At 36.7% G+C, this 20,784-nt stretch overlaps 1 protein-coding gene across 2 annotated transcripts; it reads right to left on the reverse strand.

The window, feature by feature from the left end:
* Window positions 1-8,158: 8,158 nt before the first annotated feature.
* LOC137712047 (nucleobase-ascorbate transporter 6) lies at window positions 8,159-13,637 on the reverse strand. Of its 2 annotated transcripts, none has more exons than XM_068451196.2 (15): window positions 12,814-13,637; window positions 12,357-12,497; window positions 11,497-11,594; window positions 11,201-11,377; window positions 10,797-10,897; window positions 10,582-10,657; window positions 10,431-10,490; window positions 10,122-10,306; window positions 9,724-9,820; window positions 9,542-9,628; window positions 9,324-9,382; window positions 9,122-9,213; window positions 8,930-9,007; window positions 8,657-8,817; window positions 8,159-8,561 (listed from the first exon to the last, which is right to left on the reverse strand). In XM_068451196.2, exons 2-15 carry the CDS (start codon window positions 12,466-12,468, stop codon window positions 8,343-8,345), a joined length of 1,602 nt encoding a protein of 533 aa, XP_068307297.2. In that variant the 5' UTR covers window positions 12,469-12,497; window positions 12,814-13,637; the 3' UTR covers window positions 8,159-8,342. The 2 variants fall into 2 exon arrangements, with proteins under 2 accessions (XP_068307297.2, XP_068307298.2); XM_068451197.2 differs by lacking the exon at window positions 12,814-13,637 and adding an exon at window positions 12,638-12,757.
* Window positions 13,638-20,784: the final 7,147 nt, after the last annotated feature.

Below are 20,784 nucleotides of genomic sequence, written 5' to 3' on the forward strand. Positions count from 1 at the left end.
GTTTTGAGTCTTTTGGTTTGTCTTAGTGTTTTAAAGTTTAGTTTTGCATTCTTTGAGTCTAGTATAGTGTTTCATATTGTTATTTTACGTTTTTGAGTCAAATCCAAGTGGTTAACAATCCCTCCTAATCCCCGGTCCAGAACGATCCCTACTTATACTTATACTACAATTGACAAAAAGAGGGTTTAATTTGTGTGCGTATAAATCACGCATCAATAGACCCATCAGGGGAGTTTGTATACCCATTTGCTGCCAATGATTGATCTCTCAACTAGTGGTGGTACAAGTTCCCATGTTCCTTGAGCCCAGAGGGAATTGTAATCCTCTTGCATTGCATTCTGCCATTGTGGTATGGATGCAGCCTTTCTGAAAGTTGTTGGTTCTGCAACATCAATATTAGAAAAGAGAAACCTTCACCAAAAATTCATCTTGAGTCAATTGCAGAGATTGAAGCTCAGGTATGGTAGCAAGATATCCTTTGTAGCTTCGTTGTGGTAAAACACCACTCTTTGATCTAGTAACCATTGGATGAATTGAAACAGTACTAAATTCATCAATATTAGATGAATTAGGAGTTGAGATAGGGAGAAGTACCTCAAGTTGTGTTTCATGAAGGATAGGCAACATTTGTGACATACCAGATTGAGTGGGAGTGAAGGAAGAATACTCTAGTTGTGATGAAGTACCCTGTGACAGTGAACTAGAACTGGAACCTAAATCTAGAGAAGAAATTGGTGCTCGTGAACTTGTTGTAGCACTTCTTTCAGAGATTGAAACAGACATATTATCTTGATGACTATTGTGATTTTCCCTTTGAGTAATGTGAGGCACACTAGGTAGCATCTGAATTACAATGGGTTTCTGCATAATAGGTTGAACATGATGTGTTCCATTTGCACTTGCAGTTGATTGTATCTTATAAGGGAACATGGACTCATCATGAATTACATGCCTTAACAAGATCAGTTTTCTAGTTACAATGTTGTAATAAGTTACTCCTATGTACCCCATAACATAACCCAGAAAGACACATTGCACTAATCTTGCTTGCAGTTTGTTTGAATTATATGGCCTAAGGAAAGGATAAACAGTTGTGCCAAATACTTTCAATTTTTGTATTTCTGGTACTTTACCAAACAGTACTTGATATGGAGATTTCATCTCTAATACCTTACAAAGCATTCTATTTATAAGAAATGTTGCATAAGCACATGAATGAAACCAAAAAGATGGAGATAAATTTGCCTCAGACATTAGGGCCAATGATGTCTCTACTAGGTGTATGTGTTTCCTTTCAGAAATATCATTTTGTTGAGTAGTATAAGGGCATGAAATCATATGAATTATCCATTTTGATTCCAGAAAACTGGTGAATATTTTCTCATATACTTTCATCCTTCATTAGTTTGCAAGCACTTGATTGAAGTATTGAATTTATTTGATACAAAAGCATGAAATTTTACAAAAGTTGACACAGCTTCAGACTTATTAACTAGAGGAAAAACCCACACAAATCTTGAATACTCATCAATAAAAATGATATAATATATGTATCATTCTATTGAAGTCTTTAGAGAAGGCTCTCATACATCTGAATGCACTTTTTGAAACATAAAACTAGCTCTACTTTGCCTTACAGGAAATGTCTCTCTACACATTTTGCTTGAAATACAAGAAGAACACAATGATTGAGAAGAACCTATACTAACTAGTACTTTTGCAGATTTCAACATAGCTGCCAATATCTCTTCTGTGGGATGCCCCAACCTCTTGTGCCATATTGCAGTTTTCACAACCTTCCCAAGAAAGCCAGCTTTCAACTCTTTTTGCAACCCATTGGCGGAACAAGATCTAGTAAACACTGTCACAGGTATGGTAAAGAGTTCCCCATCACTCATTCCTTCGTATATTATCACTTTGGTTGCCTTGTCCTGTATGTAAAACACAAGATCATCACATATAAACCAGCAGCCATTGTTATGACACAATTTCTTCACTGATAATAGGTTTACAGTAATATTAGGAACATGTAAGACATTTTTCAAGTATAAAAAATGAGCTAGAGTGATTAGAGTAGTTGAACCAATATGCTTCACATCCAAACCTTGACCATTTCCAATGAATATCTTCTCATCTCCATTATAAGCTGTGACTTGATTCATGTTGTTGACATTTGTAGTCATATGGTGTGTAGCTCCAGTGTCTAAAACCCATGTATCTGCAACAGAAAAACCTTGTGGTAGGTGATCATCCCTTGCTTAAGAAAAACCTTGAGTTCCTTGAGCAGTCATTACAGTGATTGTTGGTGGTGGTGGTAGTGTTCCTTGATAAGCATAGTTATTCCTATGATAGCACTCCAAAATAGCATGACCTTTCTTTCCACGTATCTGACATATTAAGATCTAGTATTGATTGGTATTTGAACCATTGGAATTCCTAAAATGACAGTTGGGTGTAGTATGTCATCTTCGAGAATAAATTTGACACTCAGGTGTAATAAATGATCTGAAGTTTGTATTACCATTCCAATGCTGCCAAGTAGAACCATTTTTAGAACCATTATTTGAAGACTGACCATTAAAACCTGATTGTGGCCCATTTCCTTGATCAGAAGAAAAATCATTATTTCCCTTGTATTTGTTTCCAAAGTATGGTTTTGGAGCATTATTTTCATAAGCATTCTTGTTTGAATTGAATGACCCACAAGTATTCTGAGAATTGAATGGTCTTTGATTGCTTCGAGTGAATCCATAGCCTCCCTGATAGTTGCTTGCTCCCATATTAGAGCTTTCCCCCTGATAAGTCTCATTGCCTTGATACGTACCATATTAGAGCTTTCCCCCTGATAATCTTAGCTTCACAGTTAAGCCACTAGCAGCTAACTAACTTTCTTATCCTTTTAACAGTCTAACAACAATCCTAACAACCTTAGCTGACATGTAAGCCATCTGTCAAACCTTTTGCTGATTTGTATATCAGTCAACATGGTGATCACATCTAGCCATTGATCCTTGGTTAGCCTCTAGAAAACATGTGTTTTTTGTGGTTGTATGGAGTCAAGTTTCCTCGCGCACCCATGAGCTTCAGATCAGTACCAATTTTCCAGCATCATACCAACGTATAATAAAATTGGTGTTGTCTTTTATGCAAGAAAGTTAAAAGACAAGGCGGTATTTAATCTAAAAAGGTGATTGGAGAATTGGTAATTCACAAGTTACAAGGTTATCTGCTGCTTACATATCCTAGAAGTGGATGTTTTGAATTTTTCGAGTTGTTCAGATTAAAGTAACTTTCGTTTGACATGTCAGTTTTGAGCTCGTTACATATGGATTTGAAAGAAACAATGAGATCTACAAAATCCTTTGAAAGCAATGAGCACAATCAGAATTTGTGCGAATTATATCGTTTACCAAGTTTAAAATGGGGTTTTAATATTTTACGATCTTTTTAATATATTTTGTTATTTTCTTTATTCCTATTTGGATTCTTAGAATTTCTAGGGTTAAGTACATTATAAATAAGGTTATATTGGCCTTAGGTTTGTAAGCTTATTGTATTATTAATCAAGTTTGAGAATTTTTTTCAATATTTCTAGTGTTTTAGAATTCTACAAGAATGACCGTTCACTGCCACATAGCTCCTCAATATCTCGTATCGAGGATGGTTGCTTCCATGTCTTCTATAAACCTTCTACCAGTGACTCAAAACTTGAGAATTTTTTTAGATTAAATGCCGCCTCCTTTTTTTTTCACTTTCTCACATAAAAATTAACACCAATACGTTGTCCTACTGACATACTCAAAACTCCAACTACTATTTTTTTTTACAAATGATAGAATAATTTGCATTAACTAAACTATGGAGAAGAAAATTTAACACAGTACCTCATAGGCATGGGCGAATGATCTTAACCAACTAAGCTACAAACCACTTACCCCTAACTACTATTTCCATTAGTTCATTCCTCCAAGCACTACATGACAACCCCTTCCTGCCAAACCTCCAGGGTTCCAGCTCGCGTCTGCAAGCCTACTCAGCCGTTTAGGATCATGAACTTCGATGGGTCCTGGATGCACCTGTTTCGTTTGTCTGCACATTTGTTCCGACCACTCATCAGGCTTGTCAAGTGGCTTGTTAATTACCACAGTGCCAGTTTACATGAATGCTAATCATGTTTTCATGCTCACACTTGCCATATTGAGATAATCATCGGATTCACTTTATTCTCTCTGTTGATGGTTAGGGACCGCGTCCAAAGTGTCTCTAAATTAAATATTGGGGTTTGGTTTCTATGAACAATAGTAATTTGAGTTCCACCAAACCATTCAACAATTTTAGTATTAACACTCAAAACTTAGATAGAGTTCGGCTTTCATCACCTTCTCATTATTAACAATTCTTAAGCCTACTAAAACGTAGCTCGTATTTAATAGTCCATCCGTCTCAAACCCTAACACGGAAAAATAAAAAATTTGTGGTAATAAAACCCTAGTCAGATCTGTTAATCGAGAATTAGGGGACTAAAACAATTTAATTAACATTAAATGAAGGATATTGACCCTTCTGAGTCCTGACTTCTCCATAGCTATATATGTACGCATTTCATTTTCTCTGTGCTTAACTTTATCCATGCAAAAAACGAATGGATTGCATTGCACTTCCTCTCCTTTTCATGAATTGAAGTGGGTGGATCATGGATAGTAACAGTAACAATATTGTAGGTCCCCATTGCCATTCCCTTGGCATGCATAATGCATTCGACCTTCTCTCTGTTTGGACCTCCCACCAAACAGCAGCTGCAGCAGGAGGTGAGTATTTTCTGGGAATTTTTGTATGATCCGAGTTGTTTTTTGTTTCTTTCCCATTCTGTATTAATTTCTAGGTCCCATGCATTGTCATCTCCATTAGGCAATAAAACCTTGTATTTCTACTAATTTCCCCTACCAAACAGCAAATAGAATGTTGGGAGATTTGATTAATTTGCTGGTTTTTGTTTCTTCCGTTTTTTGTAACCCTAGTCTGTGACCAAAACCCAAGAAGATATCCTAATAAAATCCTCTCACCTGGAGCTAACAGAAGGCTTAACGCAAAACCGAACGCAGTGGCGTTCTAAGATTCATATAGCCGACCTCATTTAATAGAATAAGCCTTTGTTGTTGTTGTTTGTCTATTTTCTTTAATTATTAAAAGTAAGTGCTTAAATTTGGTGTTGTCGTCTTCAAGTAAGTGTTGAGAATGAGTTTCACGTTGATGAGATGAGGGACCTTTCATAGGATTATAAGTAAATTGGGTAACTCTCTATATTGCCAATTGATTTTATGATGGAATCTCAACTTTTTTTCTTCATTAAGAACATCTCCTCTTTCTTCTGTGCATGAGGAATTTTTTCTAATGGAATTTATGGGTTGTCTAGTTCATCACCATTCACCATCATCTAATGTTGGAAAATTTCTACTTTGAGGGAAATTTTCAAATAATTTATAATGCTGCTAGTGTCGGTCGTCTATGTGAATAACTGTGAAACGTTAATATGCTGGGGACCAATCAACGAACTCGAGTAATTGCCAGATGCCAATGCATTGGAGGATGTCAAACTCGAATAATTGTTAAGACATTGACACATTATGAGACGTGTGACTGAGTCTAGCATCTCGAGAGAGATTTTTCAATGTGATCGATACACGGGATAGTACACCACGTGTCACAATATAAATAGTAGGATATGTGTGTTAAAAAGTTAATAACTTAACAAATAAAATTTTTCGCCACTCCTATTAAAACACGTGATGTACCATTTATGTTTCCGTCACAACTAAAAATTTCTCTACTCGAGAATATATTACGCATGTGGAACATTTTGTTTAATGTTTTTTTTACCAGGTAGACCGTTCGTTTGGTCAGTTGACAATTGGTCAAGTTGTACGGAACATGGTGTACAAGCTGGTAGGTTGGAATTAAAGAGATACCTATGCTCTAAGCTGCTTCCTGACTGGAGTGAGATTTCAGTGGGCCTGGTGTAATTGGGCCCTAATAGAAATTGTGTGGATCAACCACACTACAGTGGGTCTCACCATATTTTGGGTCCACCAATAACACAGATCTCAATTGAATTCATTTCAAATCCAAAGCTGATGTATCCAAATGCTCCTCCAACTTGTTGGATGGACCACCAAGTTTTTTATGTTATGTTCTTTTTTGGGTCAAGAAAAAGATAAAAACCAATATAAACGGCGGAGAAGAGCACATTCGTTTAAGTTAATGTAGCTACGAAACTAAATTTTTTGCATTCAAAATGGATGTGACCTTTCTATGGCTCAAATTATTGACTAACATGTATTTGTAAACTTAATTATTCTTAATATTGTTATCATAAACTTAATATGTATCAAACAATAATCGGAAACGCAAATAAGCTACACCCATTTTTTGTGCAAAAGATTTGATCTTTGTAACTATGCCCATGTCTTCTATGTTATTAGTAAACTAGCCAACATATCAAATGTAAGACAATGAATTTTCACGAACCATTGAGTTCGATTTTCGCAAAAACTCTACCATGCTTATGTGTACGGCAAGCATTAAAGCAATGGATTGTTAGATATGCGTTCGTAAATTCAATAAACAAGAATCCAACAATAAAAAATCTCGGTATATACACAAGAGCATACTAGAAAATCACTGACTTTAGACTCACTTAGGGAACATGGATAGGTTAAGACGGAACACTTAAGACTAAAATTTGCTTACGTGATCAAGTAGTTATGATCTCCATAGTGTGCCATCAAATTTCTAGATGTCTTGAGACGGTGAATATTAAATATCAAACATGTAAAAAAAGGGACTAAAATTGGAGAGCACAGAACTGCTTCAATGCTAACTTTAATTGACATCCCCAGTTGGATTTACGTATTAAAACACGTGTCATAATATAAAATTGGAGAGCACAGAACAGTTTCAATGCTAATTTTAACCATGTGTCATAATATAAATAGTGGGATATGTGTGTTAAAAAGTTAATAACTTAAAAAATAAAATTTCCTACTACTCCTATTAAAACACGTGATGTACTATTTATGTTTCTGTCACAATTAAAATTTTCTTCACTCAAGAATATATTACGCATGTGGAACATTTTGTTTAATGTTTTTTTTTTTTTTAACCAGGTGGACCGTTCGTTTGGTCAGTTGACAATTGGTCAGTTGACCAATTGTCAAGTTGTACGGAACCTGGTGTACAAGCTGGTGGGTTGGAATTAAAGAGATACCTATGGTCTAAGCTGCTTCCTGATTGGAGTGAGATTTCAGTGGGCCTGGTGTAATTGGGCCCTAATAGAAATTGTGTGGATCAATCACACTACAGTGGGTCTCACCATATTTTGGATCCACCAATAACACAGATCTCAATTGAATTCATTCCAAATCCAAAGCTGATATATCCAAATGCTCCTCCAACTTGTTGGATGGACCACCAAGTTTTTCGTGTTATGTTCTTTTCTTGGTCAAGAAAAAGATAAAAACCAATATAAACAGCGGAGAGGAGCACATTCATTTAAGTTAATGTAGCTACGAAACTAAATTTTCTATATTCAAAATGGGTGTGACCTTTCTATGGCTCAAATTATTGACTAACACGTATTTGTAAACTTAATTATTCTTAATATTGTTATCATAAACTTAATATGTATCAAACAATAATCAGGGACGCAAAGAAGCTACACCCATTTTTTGTGCAAAAGATTTGATCTTTGTAACTACGCCCATGTCTTCTATGTTATTAGTAAACTAGCCAACATATCAAATGTAAGACAATGAATTTTCACGAACTATTGAGTTCAATTTTCGCAAAAACTCTACCATGCTTATGTGTACGGCAAGCATTAAAGCGATGGATTGTTAGATATGCGTTCGGAAATTCAATGAACAAGAATCCAACAATAAAAAATCTCGGTATATACACAGGAGCATACTAGAAAATCACCGACTTTAGACTCACTTAGGGAACATGGATAGGTTAAGACGGAACAAGACTAAAATTTCCTTACGTGATCAAGAAGTTATGATCTCCATAGTGTGCCATCAAATTTCCAGATGTCTTGGGACGGTGAATATTAAATATCAAACATGTAAAAAAAATGGACTAAAATTGGAGAGCACAGAACTGCTGCAATACTAACTTTAATTGACATCCCCAGTTGGATTTACGTACAACTACAACATCCTGTTCAGGAAACTTATACATCAGCAAAGAAACAGAGGGATCAGAGACAAGTTATTGAGACCTTGGGGTGGATCAGTACACCGGAACCCCGCTTCCCCTTCAAAAACTCCGAACCACGAGCTTCTTCATACGGATGGAAAATACTTGTTGAGATTGAATGGTAGCGAATAAAACTCCTCACTCCTTGATTCTCCCTTGAAGGTTCGGAACTTGTCCCACCAATGTTTACCTCGGTCTTTCCTAACTGAACTGTCCTTCCGCTGCAGTGTGTTGTCCAAGAAATATGCGACACAGCCGGCAACAAACGCTTCTGACTGTAGAGGGACATTGATTATATCATTGAACTGCGAAAAATATATGAACATTTATGTTAGTAAAGATCATAACATAAAATTGCATGATTCAGGAAATACATGGGTTTGTTATAATTATTGCATACCCATCTTCCTCCTGTGTGGACTGGACCGTAACCGTTGATGGCTGTGTACTCGTTGAAGTACTGCGGCACGGACAAACCAAGGAAGATAGAGAAGCCCAATATGAACTTTGTTCGGAAGCTGTTTAGGTTACAGAATTGTAGAAAGCTAAGACCTCCGGCACCTGTGAATGCATGATTAAATGGAATAAAGACATCATAAATAATCTGATATAAAAATGAATGAGCTTGAGCCATCTACAGTCTGCTAGCACATGCCAAAGCAGTTGTACATACCAACATATGCAAAGAACAGACAGTACAAAGCAGCAATGATTGGTCCTGGGATCGATGCGAAGACTGCTCCAAATTTGCCTGTAAAATGATGAAATGTTGAGTCACAAAACAAAACGGTCGCAAACAGTTGCCAACATAACATAAATTATAATGTACGTTCAATTCAGAAGATCTCATAAATTAATAACTTACCCAGAATGGAGAAAAATATCATGAAACCAGCAGATATTTGCACAACCCTTCGACTGCCAACGCGCGTCAATGCCAACAGACCAGCATTTTCTCTGTTCAGAGACAAAGGGAAGTCTTAGAACAAGGTAGAAACTCTATTTTCCACTTAATGAAGTAGGATGTTTATTTATACAGCATAAATGTTTCCTATTAAGAGTCTTACACAGATACTGAGGATCCGGTCACAGTTCCAAACAAGCCCGAAATCAGAATGCCAACTCCCTGTGAATACAAAAACTGCATTATATTTTGCTCGCCTTTATAACGTAAAGATAGCATTGATAGATTCATGCGCATTCAGGTTTGGAAACAAAATCAGATAAGTTTATGTCGAAGAAATTTGTAGTAAACTAAAATTCACGCATAGATAAGCTTTTATACCTGCCAACCAACTCCACGACTCAGAATAGCAGGTGGCACTGGAGTTGCACTAGCATATCTTGAAACAGCGATGAAAGCACCAGTTGACTGTTTTATAAAGTAATATAGAGTAATGAAAATTATGAATTTCGGCTTATCAACTAATATCAATATAAGAGAGCGGGAAGGTAAAGAGAGCAAACCTCAACAAGTGCAACGAAAGACGCTGCCATCATAGCAAAGGCTTCACCAGCATCAAAGGAAGGTGCTCCCCATTGGAAGGGATATGGAACTCTAATCCTGCAAACCCAAGTTCCAATAAGGATTAATTTCCAACAAATGTTAGGTACCAATCTAAAACATAAGCCATGCTAGTGACTAAATATTTACTATTTAACGAAGGCAAATCAAGAATTTAAACGTCATAGCATGTCTTAAACTCCTAGTAAGGCTTGGGAGCCTCCTTTGAAAAGAATAACAAAAGGACATTTCAATATAATTTTTCCTTGTTCACCAAAGATTTTGGATGGACCGTGGTAAAAAGCAAGGATTACAGCAATAAAAATGTTAAAACTGTATTAAGGACACATTTCATACTAACCACGGAGCAGCATTTATAAGTCCAGCACGATCAGTACGGCAGCTTGCCTGTGTTTTTGGGCCGGTATCATTATATGCTCCACCAACAGTGAGTAGGTGAGCATAAATCCACACAATCACCACAGAAAATATGACAGCAAAACGATCAAATATACGTTTTCCTCTGGGAATTATGTGCGGCAAATACTGCATCACAATCATTGCAAATACAATATCAGCCTTGCAGAATAATTTTCCCTAAGGTTACAAAGATAACAGCACAAAGGCAAGAGACACAATTAGGATTCAAACATGTTTTAAGGACCATTACCTGAGAAATGAATACTAAAATGATAAGCTCTGGCAGTCCAATCTCCACACATTTTGCAAGCTAAATATCCAGGAGAAGCATTAAGAAATAATTTTCAGAACATTATCCACCATATATTATGCGCCCATACACATCTCAGAAGAGCACTTACCACTGGAAAACCTAACTCGTAGAGTCCAAAACCAACCATTCCTACCAAAGGGACAACTGAAAGTGGGCTTAAAAACCTGAACAATAAAATTTGTTGAGCTTTAATCACCGTGACTTTTTAAGCTTAGCAAGAAAACTAAAATATTTCTCTATGAATCTCACAAGTTCTAGACTAATCTAACAACCATGATTGAGTTTCGCTTATTTAGAACCAACCTTGCAACATTACGCCAAAGGCCACTGAAGCCTAAGACTATCTGAAGAGTTGAAGCAACAATAAGAGCACCCTGGATTGCCCGCATTGTCCTCTTAAATTTCTGAAATGAAAGACGTTAAAACGTAGTCACAAGCTGCAAGCTTCCAATCAAGTCTGTGCAGATGAAAGTGAGAATTATTGATGTCTGAATGCGAGTAACTCGTCTTCTCTCTAAATTTTATAAATCAATCACTGTTCTAGTAAGTAGTGCATCAGCATTTAGTGTATGCATTTCAGCAAGTTCAGTTGACACACATAAAATAACAACTATGGTTACCTGATGTATTTTTTGTTATGCACCAGTGACAAACAATTTGCTTTATAAAATGACTACCAAAAAAAGGGGATGGGATTCAGAACAAACCTCTATAGGGTCTTGACCATCACTGAATCGACCAGCTAATATGATGGAAATTGTGGTCGGGACAAACGTATATGACCCTCCAATCACTGCTGGTAGTCTAGTCCCAAACAAAGTCTGTTTCAATGTGTTCAAACCAGCAACAAAGAGTAGCGTCTGGATCACCTTGGCCTTCTCCTCCTATAACAATAGAATGAGACACATATTCATACATATATACAGTTGGTCAATTTTGAAGAAAAGTACAACATATGGCTGATGTCAATCACAAATTGCGCAAAAAGTTCTTCGGGTCTTACATTTCCTCCTCCCATCTGGGGAACAAGAGCACTGGGGATGAGAACTGAAGTTCCAAGCATCACAATGTAGTGTTGAAAACCAAGGAGAATGGCATCGGCTGCACCAGAAACGGACCGTGATTTTGTTAAATCATTTCTGACTAACAAATGAAGTAGTAACAGGATTTAAGAGTAATCAAGTTCACCTGCACTACAAAATTAAAACCACACAATATCTGCAATGTATCAACATGTTCAATTCGAATTCCTAAACAGACAAAGACGTAAAACAGAACTCAGAGCAGCATTACCAAAGAGTAACGGAATTAGAATTCAGCACATCGCCTAGGTTCCGGCTAATGCAAAACAAGATACCATGTTCCCAAAAACAGTACTGATAACACTTAATCAGTAAAAGCTACCGAGTCAAAAGAACAGACCAATAAGCAATTAACAAAATATAGAAAAGATTAAGACAAATCCCTCCAGAAACGCAATTCCAAAAAGAAAAAGAAAAGAAGGGTAAGAAGGAAGACAGTAAATTTCTTTCAGAAAAGCAAAAGCACATAGAATTTCGACTTTCTATTTCCCTTTCGAAAAGTGGTATCTACCAAAGAAAAAGAGAGAACTAAGAAAAAGCTACTTTCAACAATTAAAATGCAGGAATATGTCCCCTAAATAGAATAAATTAAAGAGTGGAATTATCCAACACCTGCTTCAGATATACCATAATGATTCAAAAGAATCACAGCTAGAAACTAAAGATCCACCAAGAATAATCTTACAATATCATTAGTACGTGAAAAAAAGCTTAGAAATTTAGAACCCCAGATAGCAAAACAAGTAAAATAATTAATGACTGTGGTATTAGAGGCACTCACGCCATGGAGGTGGACTAGTAATGCAGTAAGAAACGTTGGCTAGCTGTTCTTTTGGTGGATGTGGCTGTGGCTCAGTAACTTTTGGAGCTCCACCGCCGCCTCCACTCGCCATGATTCCTCCTCTGAACTTGCTTTATCTCACTAGAAAAACACCAGAAACACTATGAAAACACAAATGTAAGCAAAACCCAGATTCCAAATCTAGCAAAAACCCCCCACTGAAGTGAGCAGAAACAGGGGACACAGTCAGCAGTGATGACCCAAAAAATTGAACAACTCACATGCATAACCCACTAACTACCAAAAAATAGAGATGGGAACTGTGTAACCTATAAGAAAAAGAAATAGAAGGCAAAGAGTGATGGTGTAACAAGAAGCTTGATATAGCGACAAAAGGGGCATAATAATTGCATAAAAAAAATAATCAGGGAAAAAAAAAGAGAAGCAGAAAAGCAACCTTTTTTTTCAACCAGCTGCAAGAAGCTGAAGCAAAAGCAAAAGCCAGAATATATGAAAGTGGGAAAGCTCCCTCTGTAGTCAAAAATCCATATACCCCACACAGTGCAGTGCACACACCTAAAAGCTGTTCACTCAATATGTGTAGAGAGAGAGAGAGAGAGAGAGAGAGAGAGAGAGAGAGAGAGGAGCAATTCCAGGTGTTTAGTCGAGCAAAAACACAGTAAACCCAGTTAGGAGGAGAGCAGGTGAAGACAGAATGGGGATGTAGAATGACATACAAAAGGAAAATGTTGAGATTGAGAGCAGCAAAAATGGATTCTTTATTCATTCACTGTCTCTCACTAGAAAGGTAAAATGTGTTTCTCTCTCTAGGAGCTAGTTATCACTGTACACACTTACTGCACGTACTTTTAACATGAAAATGTACCCTACGAAGCATCATTTATTCATCTCTGCAGAAAAATAATTACTTTTACTCGTTACCAAAACCTAGTGACATTACCTGTATCTATAGGTGATAACTTTTATGAATAGCAAGTTTAATACTTATTTGAGTTGAATGCTTATTTATATACATTTTATAAGCCACAACTTTTATGAATGGCGAGTTTTTAGAGAAAATACGATAGCTTGCATTAATATGTAAAACTCGGAATCATAACAAGTCTTGGAGGAAAACGCCTTGTATAACATTATGAGGATCCTCGAACCAAACTAACTCATCATCAATAGACGAACTAATCTTCGCAAGATGGTTTGCAATGCAACAACATTACATAAGCAGGGAAAATAAGCAAAACTAATAGCCTGCACTGAAAATTCGACTTCTATGAATTACATATTCAATACTTAATTAAGGTAACTCATTATTATTGTTTTTCGTTAATTAAAATTTTATTTATGTTTTGAGTGTTATTTTTCAGAAATTTGTGTAAGAATGTGAAACTAAAAGAGTCTCACATCGATAAAATCTCAATTTTTTCGGTGTCGGTTTGTTTGGTTGTTTCTGCTTCTGAGTGTGGGTCAGCTGTGCAAAAAGCCAGGGGAGCTTACCTGTTGAAAAGCAAAGCGCCATGGTTGAAACGAAATGATACATGTCAGGGCCTGAAAACACTGAATCAATTTCACTGAGGACAAAACGACACCGTTTGAGTTCGCATTGTGTCAGATAAAGGTGCCTTCCGGTTCCTTGGCAATATCAATAACCCGCTTACCAACACCCCTAAATTTGATGATTTTGTTGAAAGATTTAAGCTACAAAATATTTGGAAAACAAATTTTCTGTTATTAAATGTAACGAAAATAATTGAAATTTTTTTAGAAATTTTAACGAAAAATTTTTGGTACTATTTATTTTAACGAAAAAGCATATTTTTACACTAAAAAAGTCAACCCTTATATTATTCAATTTACCTTTTATTTTGTCGTTGTCGTTAAAACTCAAAGTTTTCAAATTATTTTCATTAGTTTTACTAAATTTTTTTTAATGGTGAGGAAACTGTTTGAAATTGAATTTATTCAATGCTTAAGTCAGTAAGTGTAAGGACTCGTTTGTAAGTGCACTTAAAATAATTAAAAGTGTTTTTGGTGAAAATGTTTTTAAAACTAATCCTTAGTAAAAATGAAAGTAAATTCTAAAAAAGTACTTTATTGTTTTTAGAATGCTTATAGGCTCATTTGGTTGTATTTTTAAAATGACTGAAAGCGCTTTTAGAGAAAATATTTTCGGGTTCCAAAAGCACTTTAAGTGCTTCCTACAAGAAGCACCTTAAGTGTTTTTTCAGGATTTATTAGCATTTTTACTAAGGATTGTTTCCAAAAATATTTTCACCAAAAACGCTTGCAGTCATTTTAAAAGTACATCCAAACGAGCTTTAAGTCATTAAGTGCAAGGGCATGAAACACTTTAAGCGATTTTGGAAGCTAAAATTTTTTTTTTAAAGCGTTTTCAGTTATTTTAAAAGTTGTTTCAACAAACCCTAAATAATTTGATATAAAGTATTGGACTTCTTTTTGTTGAAAAAAAAAAACTTGTGTTTAGTAATTATAATATAGTGTATCTTAACTTATTCATAACTAGTTGTAATTATATTATTTTTGGGTAAATTACATAAAACTACCTCAACTATTGGGTGACACACCTCGACCCGGAATGTCCACTAGGACCCCAAATCGAGCTGTGTTGGCCGACACCTGGAAGGTGACGAATCCATCAAATGTGATGGTGTATAAAAAGTGAATAAATTTGAATCTAAAAGTGTCTAAATACCAGAGTGCGCTACGAGTGGGAGCGAACCCATTTCACACGCGATGTCAGAGCATAAGTAAGGTACAGTAGTGTGGGTAAGAATCATACCCTTAAAAGTAGCCACCAATACTAAGATTAGCTATATATCCTCGTCGATACGAACTCAGCAGTTAAAACTTGAAGGGGTACAAAACAGAAAGTGTGAGTAAGCAGTAAAACCAAGCTTCCCAAAACTATTACCTTTCTAACAGTAATAATCTCTCACTGTAATTTCCTTATCGTTTTCTATAGGACAGTACAACATATATACATATATCCAAACCATACTTAGAAATGACCAAAACCACGGTTTGCCATCAACTCCACCATACATTAATAAGTAGGCCAAATGAACTTAATCAATACAAAATGATATATCAGTCAGAGTCATCTAAAATGACATGTACAACTTATCCATATCTCATCAATCATGGCTAGCATATAAGTCGGAGTCACCTATAGTGACCTGTACGACTTATCCATATCTCATCAATCGTGGCTAGCCAATAGCTCAATAAGTATACCTGCACACGAGTCGGAACCACCTAAAGTGGTCTGTACGACAAGACTGGATGTAAATAAATACGCTCAAGTGCTACGATCACGTGAAAACTGTGCGAATAATCGAGGGTCACCTACGAGTCGAAACCACCTAAAGTGGTCTGTACGACAGGACTGTGCACCTACCTTGAATCCAAGGTGAGCGTAAGGTGCAGGAGGTGAACATCACGTGAAGGACTGTGCCCTGGCCACGAGCGGGAGCACTAACACCAGGGTGCAGGTTTATGAGCTATACTATATCTCAACACAATCGTACTCACTACCATCACTGACATCAACATGTACTCACCTGAAGCTTACCTGGGCGTCCGCGGCGTCATATAGCACTTCAAAGCATTCACAATAGTTAGGTTAAGGTAATATCCATATGAATATGCCATGATGCAATCTATACCCAAACATTTCATGATATTCCCAAAATATATAATACGGCGTAACATGTACAATCAATAACACCCTACTCCCAAACTATTTACTTTTGAGAGTAATCATCAGTGTTAAGCCCAATTAGACCCTAGCTACATTAACTATTATTACTTACCTTTCCTTACTTCAATTTCTTGATTCTTCACGCATTGATTCATGATCAACATTAATCGCCAAATCATAAAGCTAAATCTCACACTTCCCACCAATGTCCTTCACATTGCTCAATTCACTAAATGAGGCTATTGTCTCAATTATTTAATCTCGTTTATTATATGGCTGCATCTAACGTCTTGTTAGACTGCCTACGTACCCTAAACAGGGATCAAGCCATTCGTAGTTCGAAATGATTAATTGTAGGTAACAAGCATAGATCATTATAGAAGTGCTTGTGGAACTATCAATTATATGCCTATGAAAGAAAAAGGCCCACTCACCTGGAGTCCACGCTATGATTATCTTGCACGCACATCGAGACATCACGATCTATCGTCGCCTGTGACCAATTATCAAATCACGTCTCAAAGTTTTTACCGATAGAATACATAATTTACATAAAACATATCCTCAAGGACCTTCGAGAATAATTTGAGACCCATTGACCAAAAGTCAACCGTCGATCAAAGATCGACGGTAGGGTTTACAACCCTGTATAGCTCGATTTGGAAGATCCGCATATCATATTTCCAATCCGCAACTCCCAACGATCCACAATATGTTTCTAGAATAACATATTAAAATTTCATTACGATCCAACGGTTGGATCTCCGCCATTTGCCCAAAACCAAGTAGATGTGAACATTTATTTTACTAACTTACAAATTCAATTCGGGAAGATCCGTACATCGGATTCCCGATCCATAAATTCCTATGATCTTTAAATATTACGTATTATAATGTATCCAAGTTTGGTGACGATCCAACGGTCGGATCGTCGATTCACATTTTCATCAAGTAACGTATCGTAACGAATTTAGGTTCCAACGATCGACCTATGTCATTCAAATAACAAAACTGAATTCAAGACATTCGACATAGCCTAAAAATAGCATTGGCGGCCCACTGGCCACGTGCCGCCGAGGGTGGCGGTCGGCCGCCCCGACTCGTCGAAAAATCCAACTATTTCCAAAAATTCTCAAACTTCACAGAAATGAAGATCTCAGTGAGTGGAGCAACTTTCATACTTGCCACGAAGTCCAAAAGTGGACGGAAGATGGTCAATTTTTCCCACAAAGCTGGCGGGTGCCTAAAACTTCCCGATGTCGATTCGTCTTCTACAGTGGTCCAACGGGGTCAAGGTTTTTCTCCTGGGATGATGGGCTACAAAGCCCAAGTGGTGGCATCGGCCATCACATTGCCGATTTTCCGGAAAATCAAAAAGAGTGGCCGGAGCACCGTTGATTTTCGTCGACTTTTGTGGCCTCAAACGCCACATACCATGGTTAATCAAGGTGGTTCTTGGGTGAGTTTTGTAGAGGGGAACGAGAGCTTCAAGATGGTGGTGGTGGCGTCGAAAAACTCCACTGGAGTTGGCCAGAATCGGCCTTGGAAAATGGGAACTTGTGGTGGGTGTGGGTGGACAGGAAAGCCACTTCCCTTTTTTTTTTTTTTTTTTTTTCTTTCCTCATTTTTGATTTGGCTTCACCCCACAAAGTAGGGATTTAATTTAATTAACATTAAACCTTGAATAACCAATTTCGAACATCCGTAACTATACCGTTATAATCCGGACTCGCAAACGGCTTTCGCCTATACGTTCGTACCAACGAGTACTATGAGGATATGCTAAAAGAATAAGTCCCACATCTCTCAAGTCGATGGTCAACGGAAGTCAAAGTCCTTGCCTCTAGGGCAATTTCGAAAATTCACGCTTTTAAAATAAAATAAAAATGTAAAATTTGGAACGGGTTGTCACATTAGGTCATTAACAGTTTCATACCTCGTCTTTAAAAAGTTTCAATGTCATACCTTATCTTTGAATTTGTTGCAATGTCATACCTTCCGTCAGTTGTCTGTTAATTCCTCTATTAAATGCTGACGTGGCTTGAGGTGGGGCCCACTTTCTATTAAAATAATAATTTACCCTTAAAATAAATAAAAAATAAAACTCGAACACCCAGATCCCATCTTCCCCAACCCCTTTTCCTTGCAACCCAAATCCAAAACCACTCCCCACGACATTCTCATCCTCCTACCCAACCCCCAAACCCAAATCCTCAAACCCTAGTTGCACCCTCCTCTGCAAGCACTCGTCGTCGGCCACCCTTGACCTCTTCATCCTCATTCTCTTCTTCTTCTCCGGGGCCACCCCGTTTTCCTTGCCTTATTCCTGAAACTCTTGGACCATGTGACCGATCATGGGTCTCGTCGCCAGGAGGAGATGCGGCAGTGGGAGAGTTGGAGGTGGTGGTGGGTTTGGGGAAGACGAGAGGGGGAAGAAAAGGGTGGGTTTGGGGATGGGTGCGAGGGCCGCTGCGGAGGAAGAGATGGATGATGGGTGCGCGGGTGGGTGCGGGGAAGATGGGATATGGGTGTTTGAGTTGTTTTTTTTTTTTTTTTTTTAATAGGGTAAATTATTGTTTTAATAATATTTTATTACTTTTTTTTAATAAAAAGTGGGCCCCACCTCAAGCCACGTCAGCATTTAACAAAGGAATTGACAGACAACTGACGGAAGGTATGACATTGCAACAAATTCGAAGATAAGGTATGACATTGAAATTTTTTAAAAACGAGGTATGAAACTGTTAATGACCTAATAGTTGAGGTAGTTTTGTGTAATTTACCCATTATTTTTTTTATGGGAAGATTCCTTGTTTGAGATTTGATATCACTTATTAGAATTAAGTGTCCAACTAAATAAAGAGTTGAAGTGTGATTAACTTGATACAAATAATAATACTTAATTATTCGAAAAGTATAAGATGAAATTCAAACTTTTGTTGGAGATGAAATTCAAATTTAAATGCAAGAGAGCACACTCAATTAACTAATTTAATGAAAGCTTTAAGTACATCGAAGTGTACCTGATTTAAACGGAATAAAAATTTCCATTTAAGAAAAGTTTGTTTTGTTTGTTAAAAAAAAATGTTTGGTTGGTCACCAAAAATAAATAGGGGTATTTTGGTCATTTGAAACAAAATGATTGCATGGTGCGGCGGTGCCTGTACTTGGTGAATATTGGGGAGTATGGTTTTCTCCCTCCTAGTACCATCTCCTTCTCTCCCCTTCTCTTGTATATTTTTTTAATAATTTTCTCTATAAAAAAATTCACAATAAGATATTGATGTGATTTAATCATAATCATTTAAATAGAAGGGAAGATAATCATACTCTGAATATTTGAGCGCCCAAAGTATGAACCAATGGTGAAAGAAAGGACAGCCGACAAATTCTCTAATTTATTATCTTTTCTTACTTTTTTTACAACAATTTTCTTTAATAGTCCCGACTCTTGAGTAGTCCGGAAAATAAACAATGAAGATTAACTTTAAACAATCAAACAGTAAAAATTATTTAAAAAATCAGACTACTTGATAGATAAGATCACTAAAGACAAAACCCCTTTTTACACTTCCATTTCTTTAATTCCTATTCTATTTCTTGTTTTTCAAGTAAACCCATAGATTAGTGGCGCACATAAACCCTTTTTCTTTCTCTAATTTTCTGTCTTGTGTCACAAGTAACCTCATAAGTCCAAATTTTTTTGCAGAACTCCCATGTCGCAGTCTGTATACTTGCGTTCCTCTATTTCCCTCCGTTGAGAAGATAGAGAAAATGAGTATACAATTCATGATAGGTACGTTTTTCACATTATGCAGATGCAGCTTTAGAGATGCTAATCTAAATGGCAATCAAACATGAATTAATTAATGATTAGGTGTCAACGTGTTGTACTAAAACAAGTGTTGCATATACCAAAATAAAATAAATCACGGCAAGTAGTCTAGTAGAAATGTTGTAGAATTTCAAGTTAGGTTTATTTTTGGTGTTGGATTTGAGACAAGAAGTTAGCAAAAACACGGATAATTCTCTGGTTGAAAGCTTTGGGAGGACTTGTACAATTTGACAGTGGGCAAGAGTGAATTGAAATACCTTTAACCTTTCTTGACCCCACTGAAAATTAATCCTTTGCTTCACGGTGTAGGATACCTTAGGCTTCAGCCTAAAAAATCCAAAATTAAATAAATAAATAAAACAAGAGTTGCCATTACCGTCAAATTGATCAATTGCTGAAGTCATTGTAAATGTAACGCATATAGAGTTGATATATAATATAGATGATGTTGTTGAATTAATGATATGTGTGTAGTAGAACGTAAATTAAACAAAACACAATGTTTAAGAGGTTCGGCAAATGTGCCTATATCTTCATGACATAAGCAGTTGTCTCTATCATTATCAAACTGAAATTACAAAGGCAATGGCAGCAATAGCTAGTGTATCTTCTTCTTCTATTGCTTGTGGTACATTTGTGAGCTAATATGCCATTATATAGGAATTGTGATATGTCATGATTGAAGGATTGGATAGAAATTCTTGAAATTGTGTGCCTCTCCACCGAGCCATTTTCCTTGACTTTGTCCATACAGGGAAGTCCATTCAAACCAAAACTTCCATCCACATTTACAACGTATGCAGATTTTTACATTTGCAGACCAAATGTACTACACTGTTGTGCGTTTTTGCTTCTTT

The sequence above is a fragment of the Pyrus communis genome, chromosome 14 (genome assembly GCF_041283825.1).
Source record: "Pyrus communis isolate YQ-2024b chromosome 14, ASM4128382v1, whole genome shotgun sequence".
In the NCBI taxonomy this organism is placed as follows: Eukaryota; Viridiplantae; Streptophyta; class Magnoliopsida; order Rosales; family Rosaceae; genus Pyrus; species Pyrus communis.